Raw genomic sequence first — 18,642 nt, 5'->3', positions numbered from 1 at the left:
TTTCCGTATGCTGCTAGGTGTGAAAAATCCAATGTAAAAAATTTTAAGTTATTTAGAAATTCAAAATTCTCCTGCTTTTCCGAAGAAAGCACATTTCCAAAGTAAAGGAGTGGCCTCAGGTGTCTCTGTTTTATATACTTTGGTGACTACCAGCTAGAAAACATTTCTGGCTGATGAGTAAGAAAATGTCTAAGAACAATGTGAAAATATCTTTATGTTCATGCTTCTCTCCTTCGGTTGCCTCACACAAATCCAAGTGTGACTGCTTTTCTGATTGGAAAATTCAGTCTGTAATTGTTGGATTTGAGATTTGCCAGTTAAGAGCTTGGGCTTTGAAGTCATGGAGACCTGGGTGCTGTTCTGCTTCTTCACCAAGTTAGCTGCATGGCCTCAGGCAGATTGCCAGTTTATATAAGTTAGAAATAATGACTGTCCAACAGTTATTTCAGGAAGTAGATAGACTATTATGGAAGTGAGCACTGTGAAGGCAGAGATTTTGTCTGTTCACTGCTGAATCCCCTGTGCCCAGTCAGTGCCTGGCATGTAGTGGGCACTTAGTAAACATTTGTTGAATGAATGAGGACTTAATAAATGGTAGCTATTAATAGTTCCATTTCAGCTGTTTTTTGTTTTTGTTTTTGTTTTTGTTTTTTAATTCCACAGTGGTTTTGTTGGAATGATTATTTTTTTTTCCTCAACCCCAGTTTTGGGGTAAGAAATTATCTTACCGTAAATGGTCATTCTCAGTTATTTAAATATAACTCCAAAAGGGAATTCCTGAGAAGCTGGTTAGTTTAACATCATTGCCAGCAATTAAGTGAGGCTCACTGTTGGGATTTTTATCCAGGCATCTAGATACTTTCATGAAAGCCATTATTATGGCTTTTTGCTTGTTTGTTTGTTTGTTTGTAAATTTCCTAGTGACTGGTTTAGCTTTCACATGTCTAGGACCAAGAAATTCAAGTCCATGTGCATCTTAGGTCTCTCAGCAACTCCAAACACTGTTGCTAAGTCACTAGGCTGATTCAGATGACCTTTTAAATCAAATGCAGTTTGCTTATTATGTGGCTGTTAGGATGGCTTTTTTGTTTTGCAAATAATGGTGAGTTTCCTATCTGGGTAGGTCCTGTCAAATTGGAATAATGATAAAGGCTATCTGTTTACCTAAGAGAATCTAACCCCTTGTATAGTTTACTTTAAAAATTTATCTGGTAGTTGAAAACTAAGGATTATAATTTGTATTGTGAGTTTTCTCTTTTGTTTTTAATAAAACCAAAAAAGTACATTATTTTTTCAAGAATAATGTTAAGTTGTAACCGATTTTTTTTTTTTTAAAGAAAAATGTGAGACTCTGGTGGGAATTTAAACTTGTGTTTCAAATATACATATATTTAATGTACCTAAATGTATATTTTCTCATTTAATTTGTACATTTGCCTAGAAAAAATGATTACATTAGTTTTCTGACCTCATTTTTATGAGAAATGCTTTCACATCCCTTTTCATGATTCATTTACTTCTCAGAAGTATTAACATGTTTACAGAATATGATAGTTATAAATATTTTATAGTTTATACCTTACTTCTACATATATTATGTAACTCGGACTTCACAATATATTTGTGAGAGAGGGGCATTATCTTTAAAAATTTTGAGGAGATAGTAAATGTGGGAATTGAGGGTCAGAGAGGTCAGGTGACTTACCCAAAGTCACGTGGCTAGTAAGGGTATAAAACTTAGATCTGCTTAGTTCTTGTCACTATTATACACATTTGAAGTCAGTTTCTATATATTTAAATTAATCATTTATATCAACTCCTTCTCATGTAAAAAGTACTGAAGCGATTTACATGTTCTTAAACTTGTGTACATGTATTTAATAGATCTCTTTTAGGTAAAGCATCTGATATAAGGCCAAAGACAACTAGATATTTACATTCTTTTTTTCACTCATTCAGTAAATATTTATGTGGCTCCTACCATGTGCCAGGTACTGAAGTTATGGTAATAAACAAAACAGACAAAAATCCCTGCCCTTGGGGAGTTCTAGTTTGAGAGAACATAATAAACAAGATAATACCTATAAAGACATTAGGAGATAAGTGCTAAGGAAAAAAACAGGGCTATGAAATATTGGATGGAGGCAGGGTTTGAAATTTTAGATGAGAGTGACTAAGGAAGACCAAAGGGTCTTTTGGAAAATGATCTGGAGGAAGGAGCTAGCTAGCCATGAGTTTGGTGGGGTAAGAAAACCCCAAACAAAGGAGAAAGCAAGAAGGGCTTTGAGAGGTAAATGTCCCAAGCATATTCTCCAGGTCCACTAAGGAGGTCAGTGTGGTTGAAGTAGAGTTAATGAGGGAGAGAGTAGAAGAGTTGAAATCAGAGAGGCAGCAGAGGGTCCAGACCATGCAGAGACTTGTAGGATGTAGTAAGGACTTTGGTTTATACTCTGAATGAAGTGGAGAAACTTGGAGTGTTTTGATTCAGATTTTAATAGAATCAGAGTGCTGCTTTATCTATAGCAGGGGGACAAGAATAGAAGCAAGATCAGTAAAAGGGTATTCAGGCTAGTGATAATGGTGACTTAGACCAGAGTAGTGGCAATGGATGTGGTGAGCAGTGTTCAAATTCTGGATATATTTCTATATATGGCTGACAGGATTTGTTGACAGATTGTGTGAGACAGAGAAGATTGAAGAGTGACACCAGACTTTTTGGCCTGAGCGACTAGGATTAGGTTGCCATTAACAGAGATTGGGAAGATATAGGGGAGGGGCAGATTGGCAGTTGGGGAGAATCAAGTATTCTCTTTTGGACCAGGTAAGTTTGAGAAGTTTTGTAAAAATGTAAAAATAGACTGTTGAATTTTGGTTCTGAAGTTTAAAGGGAAGATCCTGGCTATAGACATTATTTGATAGTCATCTGTATAGATTAAACTCATAGATGAAGTTTTTTAACCCATTTTCTATTTGCTCTGAGAATACTCGCCAGCAGCACTTGCGGCTGCAGCATTTACCCCGAGATAACTCACAGATTACAGTCCTAACCTTATCCCCAAAGTTTGCCACACAGTCTCTCTCTTTTATTACTATTTTCACATCACTCTAGTATATTAATAGTCTTTGGAAATAAATGACATCATTCTTTTTATAGCATTCTGGTTTTAGTAGTGGTATTTCCATTTACAAAATATAGTAATTCTCAATCGCTAAAAATGTCAAATCCTAGAAAACGTAGCATTCCTAACATGTGATGTTAACATTGTTCTTGAACAGTTAGTTGTTAGCCGAAGATTCATTTGATGAATCCGATTTATGTATACATTTCTGTACATTAGGGTTAGAGAGAAGTTCTGTTTAGAAATAACTCCAAGAACAGTTTTTATATTTTATTTCCACATTGAAGACCAGTCAGATTTGCTTCAGCCTCAAAGGGTATGTTTATGTAAAAGTAACACTGCAGGGATCTGCATTTAATTTCTAAACAGGAAATGGGTTAATGATTATGCAAATTATGTAAATAATTTCATATATCTGATAATGTGACCTTGAAGATTTGTTGTTTCAAGCTTTGTAACAATGTCAGTGAAATGGAATGTGCATTAACAAATGTAAGAACACATAAAAATGCTCTGTAAGTGATTTCAAGATATATATAAAGGTATACCAAGAGGTGCCATACAAAGAGAAAGTTATCTAATACCTGTCATAGGCCAAGTATTTGATATTTGAGACCAGATATTTCAGTCCCTATTTTATCCTCAGGAATCTAAGCTTCCATGAAATTAGGAAGAGACAGACCTGGGACAGGAACCCAGGTGTGTCTGTCTGATCCCAAAGCTCATGCTCTTCTTACTCTGCACCACACAAGTCAAGAGGGTATGTGCTGTTGGTTTCCAAAAGCAATCTTATGTCCACGAAACGCAATGTGTAAAATTGAGCATTGGACTAGCGTTATAAGACCTGAGTTTGTATCTCAGATTTGGCATTCTAGCTGAATGATTTGAGCAACCCTTAAGAATTGTAATTTAACTTACCTCACGGGGTTGTTGCAGTGGTCAAATATGCAAGACTTTGTAAACTCTTAACCAGCTTATGCATGTGTGGAGTTAATAATACCAGAGAACAATTTGATTTGTAATAGCATCAAGAATAAAATACTCAGGAATTAGGTTAACAAAAGAAGTATAAGACATATACATTGAAAACTACAAAACATTATTGGAAGAAATTAAAGATTTGAATAAATGGAAAGACATCTCATGTACTTGTGGAAGGGGTGATATTGTTAAGATGTCAGTACTCCATAAATCATTATACAGATTCAGTGCAATCTTTGTCAAAATCCTAGCTGGCTCTTTTATAGAAATTGACAAGCTTATCTTAAAATTTATATAAAAATGGTAGCTGATAGATGGTCATGGGGATGAGGAGCATGGTGTAGGGAATGCAGTTAGCATTAATGTAATAGCTAGGTGGAGAGCCGGAGGAGAGAAAGAGCAATTAGGGGGATCATTTTGTAAACTGTACAAATGTCTAATCAATGTACTGTATACTTAAAACTAATAATAAAATAAACTTTAAAAATTTTATATAAAAATGCAAGGGACTCAGAATAACCAAAACTGTCTTGAAAAGGAAGAACATATTTGAAGAACTCATACTTCCTGGTTTTGAACTCATACTTCCTGGTTTCAAACTTGTTATAAAGCTACCGTGATCAATACAGTGTGATACTGACATAAAGGTAGGTATATAGATCAGTGGAAGAGAATTGACAGTTCAGAAGTCAACTTTTATATGTTTGGTCAATTGATTTTCAGACAATTCATTGGGGGAAAGAATAGTTCCGCCCCCCCTCCCCCAAGAAATAATGCTGGGGAAAACTGGATAATCACATGCAAAAAATGACATTAGATTCCTATTTCATACCATACAAAAAATTAATTCAAAATGGATCAAATGATTTAATTGATAACTCAACTTAAAAATAGGCAAGGATCTTAATAAATATGTTTTCAAAGAAGATATATAGATGTCCAATCAGTACATGAAAAAATGCTCAATACCATCGGTCACTTGGGAAATGCAAATCAAAACCACAGTAAAATTCATTTGACACCCACACAGAATGGCTATAAATCAGAGGATGGGAAAGATGGGTGGAAAAGGTGAAAGGAGATGTCAATAATATTGTGATGAGTTTGCACCGTGAGAAATGATTGCTAGAATTAATGGGGTTATCATTATAAGGTATAAATTATTGAATCACTATATAGAAATGTACACCTGAAACTAATATAACTAATATAATATACCAACTATACTTAAATTAAAAAAAAAAGATGTAAAAATTTAATAAGGGTTGATAAGGATATAGAGAAATTAGAACCTTCATATTTTGCTAGAGGGAAATGTGAAATGGTGCAGCCACTTTGTAAAACAGTTTGTTATATACCCAAGAGAAATGAGAACATTCATTCATGCAAAAACTTGTACATGAATGTTATAGGAGCAATATTCATAATGGCCAGAAAATTGAAACAACACAAATATACATCTAATGAATGAATAAATAAAACATAGCATATTCATACAATATAGAATATTATTTGGCAATAATATAGAATATTATTTGGCAATAAAAAGGAGCAATATACTGTTATGTTACACTATGGATTAAACCTGAAAACATTATGCTAAAAGTGAAAGAAGCCAATCATAAAAGACCCCTATTGTATGATTTCATTTATATGATATGTCCAGAAAAGGCAAATCTGTGGTTGAGATAAAAAGTAGTTTGAACCACTTCAGCACATCTGAAATGTGCTGAAGTGGTTGCTTGTGGCTGAGAGTGAGCGAGGTTGGGGTAGGGAAATGGGAATTACGGACTGCCAGTGAGTATGGGTTTCTTTTGGGGATGATGAAAATGTTCTAAAATTGTGGTGATGGTTGTAAAACTCTGACTATACTAAAAACCATTGAACTGTACATTTTAAATGAGTAGAATTTGTAGTAGGTGAATTATCACAACAAAGCTATTAAATATTGTTAGGGATACTGTCTGTGGTTCTATTGAATTTTTACTTAGCTAAACTAAATAACCTGTGTCAAAGACTGATCCTGTGTACATCATTCTGAAATGTCTTGTGTGAACCAGCCAAGTCCAATAACCTAATAACATTTCCATAACTTTCAAGCTAATCTAAAATGGGGACTTTGAGTAATGACCAAAGTTTGAATTTTCAAATATAGGAAATTTTCTTTATCACTTTGATAGTTGGGTCCTAGGAAAGAAAAAAACTGGTATTGAGGGACTCCTGTGTGCCTGACACTTGTGCTTATTAAATACATCTGCATGTACCAGCTGGTTTAACCTTTACAACAACCTTATGAGGTAGGCCCGGTTATCTCTGTTTTACAGATGAAGAAAGTCACATGGCCTTTGAGTAATGAGGCTAGGATTAGAATTTAGGCTTCTAGATTCCAAGTCCCAGTACAGTCTGGGCTGATTCGTAGTGTACAATTTTCATTCCTCTCTGGTTCTATTTCTTGCACTTGGTTGGAAAAATGTTGTAAAACTCCAATCAGAAGCTCCTTTCTATATGACAGATTAGATCCTCAGATCAAATCCCCAAGATTATAATTTTAGCTGTCATGCATAATATAAGTTTTCTTCTATCTTATCTGGGTATAGATATGAAACACTAACAATCTTATTTTTTCTTCTCTCTCTCACGTAGCAATGGTGACCTAGACCCCTGGTCAGGAGGTGGAGTAACCAAGGACATCACAGACACCTTGGTTGCCATCACTATCCCAGAGGGGGCCCATCATCTAGATCTCCGAGCCAACAATGCCTTTGATCCCACGACTGTGGTATTAGCCCGCTCTATGGAAGTTAGATACATGAAGCAGTGGATCAAAGATTTCTATGCCAATCTAAGAAAGAAGCACTGAGCAACTTTGGATCATTTTCACTTTCTTCTTTTATATTCATTTCACCTACATTCCCATTTACTTTGGTTTTCTACATGTAATTACTTTGCCTTGTTTATCATTTGTCATTTTTGGTGGGGCAAAGGTTGAGATAGAAGAGAGGGTGATGGTGGTGACAGCAGCCATCCCGCACCCCAGGTCCTCGTCATCTTTATGCCACTTCCAAGAAGAATCTCTTCGTGACTGCTTTCCTGCACCATCAGTGGGCCTCATAACTGGAGCAGAGTTCCTGACTGCCTTTTGCAAAAGGGAGAGTCAGTCCCTTTGTTTCTCTGCAGGCAGAGATTTCTCTTGGTTTTGAGATTGAAGTCTCTTTGGCCCATTTGTCATTTCTCCACCCATGCCCTCCCAAAAGAAAAACAAAGATAGATAAAAATGATGTAATTGCAGCTGGTAGGAAGGATGTCCGATGCCAATCCAGGAAATAGGAGCCATTTCTTTTCTACTTGATTTAATGATTTTGAACCGTGCTGTAAATAAAGAATAAGGCTGGACCTTATACCTGTGTGTTGCTTCTGAGGCTCACTCCAGCTGTTGAGAATGCTATGTGCACTGGGCTTGGCTGTTTTTGGAAAGTCCTTTTATTTATTCCACTTGGCAGCTTTTCTTAGTTCTGGGATATTTGCCACTGTGGTACTGCCAGTAAGAAATCTGGCCTTTTTCTGCTCTATTTCTCTTTGTTTCTAAGGTCAGTTTTGTAGTAATTTGGTTACATTTTGCCAGTTTAGGAAAATGACTATTTTGTTTTTCCTTTGACATCAGAGCAAGCTTTTATATACTGTGGTCACTACTGATAGTTTAGTAAGAAGCCTTTAAAATTGATGAAGTTGACTATTCAGAAGGTAGAATATAGTTATAGTCAGCATTTTTTTTTTTTTAAATTTTATTTTCTGGTGGTCGTTGCTACTGTCCTTTAAGCCAGAAGTGTCAGGACACTAAGAGGCAGGTGCACAAGAACTTTTCTGTGTGGCTTCCGAAAGACAAGCTGACTAATTCATGCGGGCAGCATATTTGACATTAATAAATGGCTGAGCCATTCCTATTTCCAAAGGGTTGGCTTCTTTCAAGCAGTTCTTACACTGAAACCTTTCTTCAGAAGAGCTTTTCTAGGATAACAAATAGAGTTGGATCAAAACCTTTCAGGGACACAGAGAGAGACTAACAGTTTCTACTCTTTTGAAAGATTTCTTCCCCCTTGTTTCTTTTTATTTTCTCTCAAAAATTTGTTTTCTTCACCCTGCCTTGGGAATATTTTCTATTTTTTAAAAACTGTACCTTGGTCTCGATTGCTAAAGCACTAATTTTTTTTTTAATATGCAGATATTAAGTTAATTCTTGGATGAGAGACTGAAATATTTCCCTTATTTTCCCTGGCATCTGGAGATACAGAAAAATCTTTGTCTGGTTTCGGAAGCCTCCAGTTCTCATTATAATGAGTTGTCCATCAAAGCATTTGGTCACTATTTTTATTTCAGCATCAGAAAAAGTCTGCTGAGATGGGAATTCAAGGGTCAAAACAATACTAGTTTTTATTCTTTGTCAACTGAGAAGTTATATAATGTAGGGTTTATGGGCTTAATGGAGGATATGATTGCTATTTATTTTAGGATATTGATTTTAGGATATTTTCCTTGAAATCTTTTTACTTGTTTAAAATCTTTAAAATACTTTTCTGCTTCATTTAATATTTTTTGGATGAGTTGCATTTTATGAAGATAAAAATTGTCAAAAAAAGACTTCTGCAAGTATAATTTGGTCTTATGTACATGTTTTTTTCTATGTATAGTTCATGACAGACAGCATACTTAACTAGAGTTAGCCTAATTATAAATGCTGAAATTTAATTTTAAATTGAAAATAATTGGAACATTAAATAAACCTTATTATTTAAAGTATCCCCTAATTAATAGATAATGCTTTTGAAAGACTAGAAAAGAGACAAAGAGTTGGGGTAGTTTTTATTTTCTCTTTCTGTTACTTTAACTACCTGGAGTCAATAGATAGAACTAAAGAAAATTAGAGATCTTGCATAAGGGTTCTGTAGAATCCAGAAATTATCAAGAGGAGTCAGTGTCTAGTGTAGCATATTAGAGTGAAGGCACCTCGGATTTCTAGTCCAACCCCATCAATTGTGGGTGATGACGTTGCGCCACAGAGAGAAGGGACTCGTCATTGTTTCGTTTTATTGGAATAGCTTAATCTTTGTTTGGATTCAAGAAACAAAACCTTGCCAAACCAGTTTAAGTAAAGAGGGAATTTATAGAAACTGCAGGAATAACTCTAAAACTTGGGAAGCTAGGAATCGTGAGGGAATGGAACTGGGGTCTAGAAAGTCATTAAAAGTCAAGACTGCTATTTCTCTTTCACTTTGAACATAGATCGTCATTCTCAGCTACATGTGAGATTTGTTCCTCAGATGTTTATTGTTTGGCTAGCAGGCTAAAGTGTGCATGTGCATCACATTACCTGAAGGGCTTGTTAAAATATTGATTGCTGAGCCCCACCCCAGCATTTGTAATATGTCTATGGTGGATCCTGGGAAGTTGCATTTCTAACAAGATTCCAGGTGATGCTGGGGGATCACATTTTGAGAACCACTAATGGAAAGAATTCTGAATTTCAGTTTCTTCACACAGGACATGTCCCTTCAGTTCACCTCACTTCTGTTGTCCTGCCTGATCTCATTAGAGTATGGGAGCCCTGCCTAATATTTCTTTTCCCATGGCTGCTTCATTCTCTCTGCAGACCAGCTTCCTCTTCTGTGCTTGCATAGGGCCCATGATGACTTCCCAAAATGATGTCTGAATTCAGGCTCCTGAGGCTGCACCTCACAAGCCCTCATCTCTCAGGTAGTTAGGGAGGGACAAGTTCATGAAAACATGGCTTCAGAGATAGAATATTTGGAATGGAGGGGGAATAGTTCAGGCAACTCAGTATATTTATGTCACACAGCGTCTCTTGGAACACAGGTATCCAACAAAATGCCAATGTCTTGTGTAGTAGAAAAGACCATAGTTAAGCAAGTTTGGAAAATAACAGATGAAGCAAAGTGAAATACTTTTTTTCCTTAATCTGTCAATATGCATTGTTACTCTCCAAAATAGTAACCGAGAATGCAGCTTTTCTTACTTAGAGAGCTGCAACGCATAAGGCATTTTCCTGAAACCTGGAGAATAAAATGGTGAAAATGCACACTATGTGTTCTAATACGGTTTACATTTTTGTGGGAGAAAGATATGAAATGTCAAATTATACCAAGAGTCGGTACAATTGTAAGTGCTATGAAGAGGGGGTGCTCTAGCAGGGAATCTGAGCCAGTTTGTGGAAATCAGAACGCTCTTTTGAAATGTGACATTTTAGCTGTTATCTAAATGATAAGTGGGAGCTATAGAAGGAAGAGGAGTGGAGAAAACAGTGCAAGAGTCCTGAGAGTAGCACATTCAAGGAACTGAAAGAAGGCCAACGTAATGGGACAGCAGATAACCAAAGAGGAAGTGACGTAAGATGAATTTAGAGACGTTGGCAGGGAGAAATCTCATTCAAATAGATCATGATAGGAATCATTATAAGAGATGAGAATACATCGATGGTCTATAATTAGGGAGTGACGTGAACAGATTTTTCTTTAAAAGATCATTCTGGAGAATGTCTATTAAGATCCTCTGCCCAGTTTTTAATCAGATTGTTTGGGATTTTTTTTTTTTTTTAATATTAGCTGTGTGAATTCTTTATATATTTTGGATATTAATCCCTTATCGGATATATCATTTGCAAATATCTTCTCAGCTTTTTAGTTTGATGTAATCTCATTTGTTTATTTTTGCTTTTGTTGCCCTTGCCTGGGGAGGCATATCCAAAAAATTACTTCTAAGTCCTAGTCAAAGAGTTTATTCCTTATGCTTCTTTATTCTAGGAGTTTTCTGATTTCTAGTCTTATGGAGTAGAGAGAAAAGTAAAAAGGTGAAGGGGAGGGAATATGAGATACAAATTTCCAGTTATAGAGTAAATATGTCATGGGGATATAATATACAGCATAGGGAATATAGTCAATAATATCATAATAACCTTTAAAAAAAAAAAAAGCACTCAATGTAGAGTGTTCATCGTAGGGTACAAGCATGTGCTGTAGAAGACCACTGTTGTCCAGGTATGAGAATAGATAGTTTTATTAAGGTGGTAAAGGTGGAAATGAGAAGTGGATGAATTTGAGAGATTTAGTAAGGAATGCCAGTGGTGGTGGGTTCTATATGAGATAACGAGTTGGGCGGGTGTCAAGGACGATAATTTCTGGCTTGTGTGCTTAGATAGATGGTGGTGTCATACACTAGAAAGGCAGCACTGGAGGGTGACCAGGTTTGGCGGGAAGATTATGAGTTCGGTTTAGTTTTGTAATGCTGAGTTTTATGCACTTTTGAAATAAACAAGTGGAACTAGCAGTCAAATGGGACTGTTGGATGTAAACATCTCAGTTTGGGCTGAGAGCTATAGTGCATAGATGGTAATCAAAGCATGGGATGTGAATTCAAGGAACTTGTGTTCAGGAAATATACTTCAGGAGTACCTACCATGAATGCATTCTTAGGAAATCCACAACTAGTACATACGACTCTACTGAGCCAACCCACCACTTGATCCCTGGTAAAGCCTTTGCTTAAACTGGCATGTACTTCTCTGCACTCATTTTCCATTCTTACTGCTACCTTTCACTTTCCTAACATCCAGCAATTCAGCCATACCAAACTTCCTGTTGTTCTAAAATACCTCTCTGTCTAAAATTCCCTTCTCAGCACTATCCTCCAGAATGTTTTCACTGGCAAATATCTATGCATCTTTCAAAGCCAAGATCTTGCTTACTTCCCCCATGAAGTCTTTCTCAGCTTTCCTATAGGGAGTGGTTTCTTATCTATGCTCTCACAGGACAAGGTTCACACCTAGCTTGTCAACTAGAATGTAAACTGCATCAAGGTGGAGATTGTCCGTCTTGTTCATGTTTGCATCTCCAGCACCTGACCACCTCTAGTTTAGCACACATACTCCAAATTGTAATGTTTTTCTAAATGTTCTTACCCTCTTTTCAGGGACATCAAGCTCTCTGAGAGTAGAGTCTTATTCCTTCTAGTAATCAGCATCTAGCATGGGGCCTGGCAGCCAGGTCTCAGTAAGCCTTTGTAAATTTATATAAATGGATACATTTCAGAGTGGGAAGACCAAGCTTTCTATCCATCTCTCTCTGCTCACATGACCTCCTCCCTTGGGCTTCCCCGGATTTTGGAAAGAGGATCTCCTTGTACTACTCAAAACCTCTAGAACTTGGACTTAACTGATTTTCCCTCACTTCAACTGCATGTGCCCCTGGCTCCTCCCATTCCATCAGCCTGGAATTCCTTGTCAAGGGGGCTGACTGTAACTCTGCCTTGATGTTAGGTGGGAACAGAACACTGGCTAGAAATAGTCATTCAAGTGGATGGATTTCTCTGGAGCCACTCTTCAATGAAAGAGGTCAAAGGAGGGGCTGGTTCCAAAAAATTTTGCTACCTAATGAGATGGGAGGATAGAAGCTTGCAATAGTAGAGCTGGAAAGCAACCTTAAGATCATCTAGTTTTACATGTGTGTTTAACATAGCTAACATCTTTAATAAGAAACAGGCCCAGAGTGTGAAAGTTACTTGCCCAAGACCATACAACTAACATGTTTATTATTCATTTTTAAATTTTTGTTACACCTGGTTCTGAAAGGTTGTCAGATGATCTAAAGATGTGCATTAAACACAGCATACATGGGACAGAAGAGATTTGACAGAGATAGAGAGGTAAAATGGATCCAGGAATGCAAACAGTAAAACAGCATTTATCAAATAGGTTCCACGGAATGCTAGTAAGGCCAGATGTCAGTGGCTGTTACATAAAAAAGGGGTACAAATCAAAATGTTTACACATGTTTGAAACAAATTCAAACAGGTTATTACAGAATCTCTCAAAACTTTGATATGCTATGTGCATTGTTAATCAACAAGAATTTTTGACATTTCCAAAATTTATTTGCTCTAGAACCATTTTTTCAACATTTGAGGAACTAGTGCTCTGACAAAACCCATTGGGAAATGCTGCCATGGAATTCTATATATTTTCTGAAGATAGGGATCAAGAAAATTTGGCTGTAAGATTTCTAGCAGGCATCTGCAAAGAGGAAAGCAAAGTTGGTTAAACAATTCACGCTATGCATTAGATAAAACCAGACCAATCAACCTGGAGAAGCCCTGCAGGAAGTTCCTGAAAGAAGGGGGAAAAGTGTAATATAATGAATGAGATCTTCAACTTCTTCACCCATACAGCTAAATTTCACTGTATTCATCCTTATATGATCCTTTAGTACAGAGGGAAGTCATAACACTGAAGCATAAAAATTATTCTAAATGGACTAATGAAATATATATATATATATATATAGTTGCTGACCTGGCTTAATCTAGAAATAGATATTTACAGTATCTAGAAGAAGACTCAGCCAAAATTTTGCCAGGTACCTAGTTTATATGCTGTAGTAGATACTAGAAAAGGAGGGAATGATGCTTTATAACATAAATGAAGCAGTTTGAAATCATAAGCTCAGGTGCCTGAATTTAATACCATCCTGCTTGGCTCACAGGTGAACTATTGGATCAGTGGTAGCTCACTAGCCAACTGGAGGCAAAGTGGAGACAGAAGCAGGTGCTTCTACCACAGAGATATTTGCATCTGTAACCAAATTTCCTCTGTGGCTCTGGCGGAGTGGTTTTAACCTTTTTTTCTGTTTTGTAACTCCTGAAATATGAGGCAAATAGTGAGAGAAAGGTTTACAGAAAACCAGCAATCAATAACTCCAGCATAATAAACTCTAAATGAAACTTTTTGCTCAGTGATATGTATATAGTAAGGGTATATAGTAAGTACTCTTGAATAAGTACAATTCAGTGAAGTATACAGTTGGTTTGATACATGGCTTCCTTCTCTCATCAACAAAGGCCATCGAATTATTTTTGTTTCAGAAATCTCCCTTATAATTGACAGAACACATTTCATATGTTATGTGTAGAGAGCCAGATCTGAGCCAGACCTGATTGAAGCATTGGCAAAGCTATGCTTGGCTGTGTTGCAGATCCTGTGGCCAAAGCATTGGCAAAGCCATGCTTGACTATATAGCAATCTGCCAAGGACCAAGAAGCGAAACAGTTAACAGACAGTTGCTTATAGGTTAGTGTAGATAACCAGATACAGACAGGCCTTGGGAAATTATTGCTGCCAGCAAGTTTCAAGTCCTGAGAAGACAGACTCCCACTCCCTCTTCGACCTTCAAAAGTATATAATAAATGCGCTGAGTTTACCTCAGGGTCACTGTATCTAAGCAAAGTGCAGTATCCCACCTGGCCCCAGCTTTTGTATATACTGTCTCTGTGTTTTTCTCAATCCTTCCGTTGGCCCCTCTCATGTATGTTAACCCTCTAGCCATGCAGGTCGTGGCAATGATGATGTCCGTTCATTTGGTCAATCTACCTACTTTCAGAATGGATGGTCCAACACGAAACAGTCAAATGTCCACCTGCTTTATATTTTAGGAACTCACCATCTCTCGTTACCTTTTCTGAAGTCACAAAACCCTTCCCTGCAGGCGTTCACTCTAAGTTTAAGCCAGCGTTTTTCAACTGGCAGCACTTTTGTCCTCCAAAAGACATTTGGCAATGTCAAGTGATGTTACTGTTTATCACAACTCTGGGCTGGGGGAGGGGAGTTGCTGCTGGCATCTAATGAGTGGACACCAGTGTTTCTTCTAGGCTTCCTACAATGCAAAGGACAACTTCCCACAACAAAGAATTATGTGGCCCAAAATGGTGATAGTGTCAATGTTTAACCTAAATCTCTATCATAACTTAAGGCCCTTTCCTCAAATTTTACCTTGCAAAGGGGATGAAAAATTGTTAATTCAATTTATCTAATAGTCTTATACTCTAAACAATACAATAGCACGGTGTTTAAAATGTACAGTCTAAACATTGTAGGACAGACACCCTCCTCTCTAAAATTTAATAAACTTTATTTAGGAGACTGGTTCTTAAATTACTCCTTGAATTTCTCTTCCCTGAGCCAAATAACCCTAATTCTTTGGATTGTTTGTTCATTTATCATTCATTTGTTCAAATATTTATTGAATGGCAGCTCTATGTAAGTATCGTGTAAGGTAGTAAGAATAAAAAAGCAAAGCCCAGTCTTTTTCCAGAAGCTCAATGTTAAAGAGGAGAGATGGTCACCATGTCAGATTAGATACATTGGGCTAAGAATTCTTTTTGCATTCAGGATGCTGTAGGAGCATGAAAACAGAAGTGATGAATTCATCCTGAAGGATTGAGGAAGGCTTTAAAGGAGAAGTAACATTTGAACTGAGACTTGAAGGATGAGTTTGCAGTGTGGATGGGGTTTAGTAAGAAAGGCAGTAATAGCACTATTTATATAATATTCATATATATATGAATATTTATATATTCATATATATTTATATATATTCATACATATATGAATACGTATATTCATACATATATGAATATGTATATATGTATATATATATATATATATATTTAAGCATCCATTATATACCAAGGGTTAGGTACCAATCATGTTACTGTGAAAAAGACATAGCTCCTATTATTATGGAGGTCATACAAAGAGCCAAAGGAACAACCCCCACCTCCCTCCACCCCGCTAATGCTTTATATCATACTTTATATACCTCAGAACTCCACAGCCTGCTTTTTCTCATTTGAGCCTCTCAACAACCCTGGGCAGGAAGCAAAGCAGAAAATTACCTCCATTTTATAAAATAGGACCATGAGGCCAAGAGAAATGAAGTAACTTTCTTCTACCCCCAGTCATGGCCACAGATCTAGTAAGTGGCAGTTTTCTGATTACAAACCTTGTGCTTTTCGACTCTTCCTTCGTACCAAGCTCAATTTCCTGTGGCAGTGAGGCAAGCCCACTTCTTTCCATCCCCTCCTTGCCCTCCTATCTTCATCTCTGTCTTTACTTTTGTTTTCTGCTGGCCCTAATGATGAAGGAGTTTTTCAGTCTTCTCAGTTCCAATTACTGAGGGACCGACTAGGGAAGGAAGGAGTGAGAATTGCTGTCCTGCCACTGTCCATTTGCAAACTTATTTCTACCTCGATTTCCCCCAAATGTTGAGGACTAGGGAAAACTGAGATGGGGAACAGAAAATCTCTTTTGTATGTCTTGGTGTTTGATAATGTATGCGACCTCTCTGGGTGGTTTAAGCGGTTTAGGTACTTTCTATAAAAGGGATCTTTTAATGACAAAACTAATGTGATTATCTGAGTGAGTGTGAGAGGCTTATTCAAGGCTTAAAGAAAATCTGTTAGAATAGCTGAATGTATCTGCTTAATCCTTTCTCTAATGTGGCTGAACAATGCTCTGGGAAGCCATTGGTTCATTCTTTCTTCTAGTAAATGCCTGTCTCCAGAGGTAGAGACTGTTTGCAGCCTTTGATACCCTTACGCTTCATCTTCTCAGCTGCACAAAAGCACAGGAAAAGCCTGAAGAGCTCAAAGCTCTGGCAGAAACCAGTGTCTCCTTTAAATGCTGAGGGCAAAATGTACAGCACATGCATGCTTTCACACAGCATGGAGAGACGTGAGGGCTGCAGTCACCATTGGGAACAGCGTCTCGGAGAAGGATCCTGTTCCCAGTCCTTGATTTCATTGGGTTCTGGGTGAGGGATCACTTGTGGAAGCTTAAAATTTTATACTTGAGTTTTAAGAGTGGCTTCGCTACTCCTTTAGGGGGAGCTGAGGGGTGAGGTGGGCAAGGGAAGAATAAGAAGGAGGAAAAGTGATACAGTTTAGGTTCTGCAACTTGTTCTGTGACTGGGCCAAAATAAAATCCCTCTGAATCTGTTCTCTTATTTGTGAACTCAGAATAATAATATCTGCCACATAAATTCACTGTGAGAACCAAAGTGAAAATGTGAATATGAATGTGAGTGTCACAGCCAATCTAGGACATTATGAGATAACATGTACACTTTTATTTTTATTTTATCTTACTTTGTTTAAAGTAATATTTTAAATTCTTGTTCTTTAAAAAATACCCTTGTCTTCTACATGTGTAATTCAATTTCATTCAACAAAGCATGTGTTGGTTATCTACTATGCACAGAGCATTATGCACAGTTCGGGGGATATAGATATGAATTAAATCTCTGACCTTTAAGGAGGTCACAGTCTTGTAAGGGAGACAGGCATATAAAATTCAGCTTGATAAATGTATATTAGAAGGATTAATTCTAACTTGGGGTCATTAATAATAATGGCTAAACCTTATACAATGCTTATTATTTGCCAACAGCTGAGCCAAAAGCTTTACTTGCATTACCTCAATCAATCCTTATAACCCTATGAGATATCATGCTCATTTCACCTGTGAGGAGGCTGAGGCTCAGTCAGATCAATTAAGTCACTTTTCCACAGAATCACAGCTAGTAAGTGGTCGGCTAAATTGTAGTCCCAGATTTGTGTGACGTTACAGTCTAAACACTTAGTCATTGTGCTGTGCTGTCAAGGAAGACTTCCCAGAAGAGTTGACCGAAGCTACGTTTCAAAACAGAATTAGAAGTTTGCCAGGTATACAGTGGAGAAAGAGCATTCCAGGCAGATGCAATAGCGTAGGTAAAAGCACATCAGCTGGAAAACTGTATAGAGGGAGCTGGAAGCAATTTGTGATTAGTGATGAAGTAGGGCAGGTTGGGGAAGGAAGTAAGAGGCAGATTATGATCTCACACCGTACCTCTGTGAAAAAAGAAGGTAAATTATTTATTTTAATTAATTACTTGATTTATATCCTATTTGTCAAAAAGAGTTTTGCAGCAAAGTGAGAAATGTCGCCACAAAATATGCTTCAAATTTTAGAATCAGAAACTTTCACATAGATAACAGACTCATTTCATGCAAGAGCAAATCAAAGCTGAATGCATGTAAATGTCTTAATCAAGGTTATAAGTAGTTTAATCAGCTAAGCCAGGAATTTTTTTTTTTTTAGGTGGATTATTAGTTAAAGTGAACACTAAATGAGAGTTACAGGATTATTTTCAGGTACACTTATAGAAATTGGTCAATTGAAAAGAAGGAGAGATGTAGTGATAATTTCAGGGAATTGGAATAAAATCCTTAGTTGAAGCTGTAGGTTCCCCACTAGGAATCTTTGTGACCACTGTCTTTGGAGAATGGTGTTGGATATGTAAGTGCCTTGGCTGAGCTGAAGCTGGAATCAAGTTCACATGGAAGGTAGAGTAAGGGGTATTTTCCTATGTCTATTGATTTTTATTGATTACTTTAAATGGGGGCCTGGTACAAATGTGGTCTGGTTGTCGCTGACTTCACAATACAAAAGACAGGGCTGGCAAGAAAACAGGTAATTGCAACAAACTGGAATTAGTTATTAATAAGGAATAGGATGCTATTATAGCTTAGAAAGGACATGAGTAACCTACCTTCTGATTGAGTGAGGAAAAGCTTCCTGGGGGAGAGTGACATCTAAGATAAGACCTGAAAGATAACTAAGTGTGGTGAATAGGAGGGCAGAGAGTGCTCTAGATAAGGAAATAGT

General features: G+C 37.1%; 1 protein-coding gene across 6 annotated transcripts in view; it reads left to right on the top strand.

The window, feature by feature from the left end:
• PRCP (prolylcarboxypeptidase) overlaps positions 1-7,498 on the top strand; it is a 58,647-nt gene extending 51,149 nt beyond the window's left edge. For all 6 annotated transcript variants that reach the window (XM_011373124.2, XM_011373122.2, XM_011373121.2 and 3 more), the window contains exon 10: positions 6,744-7,498. In XM_011373124.2, the coding sequence (XP_011371426.1) occupies positions 6,744-6,960 (217 nt within the window). In that variant the 3' untranslated portion in view covers positions 6,961-7,498. The remainder of the gene's footprint in view (positions 1-6,743) is intronic.
• Positions 7,499-18,642: the final 11,144 nt, after the last annotated feature.

Source organism: Pteropus vampyrus, unplaced genomic scaffold, assembly GCF_000151845.1.
Source record: "Pteropus vampyrus isolate Shadow unplaced genomic scaffold, Pvam_2.0 Scaffold218, whole genome shotgun sequence".
NCBI lineage: Eukaryota > Metazoa > Chordata > Mammalia > Chiroptera > Pteropodidae > Pteropus > Pteropus vampyrus.
Note: the sequence above shows the minus strand (reverse complement) of the source record. Positions and strands in the feature narration are given on the sequence as shown.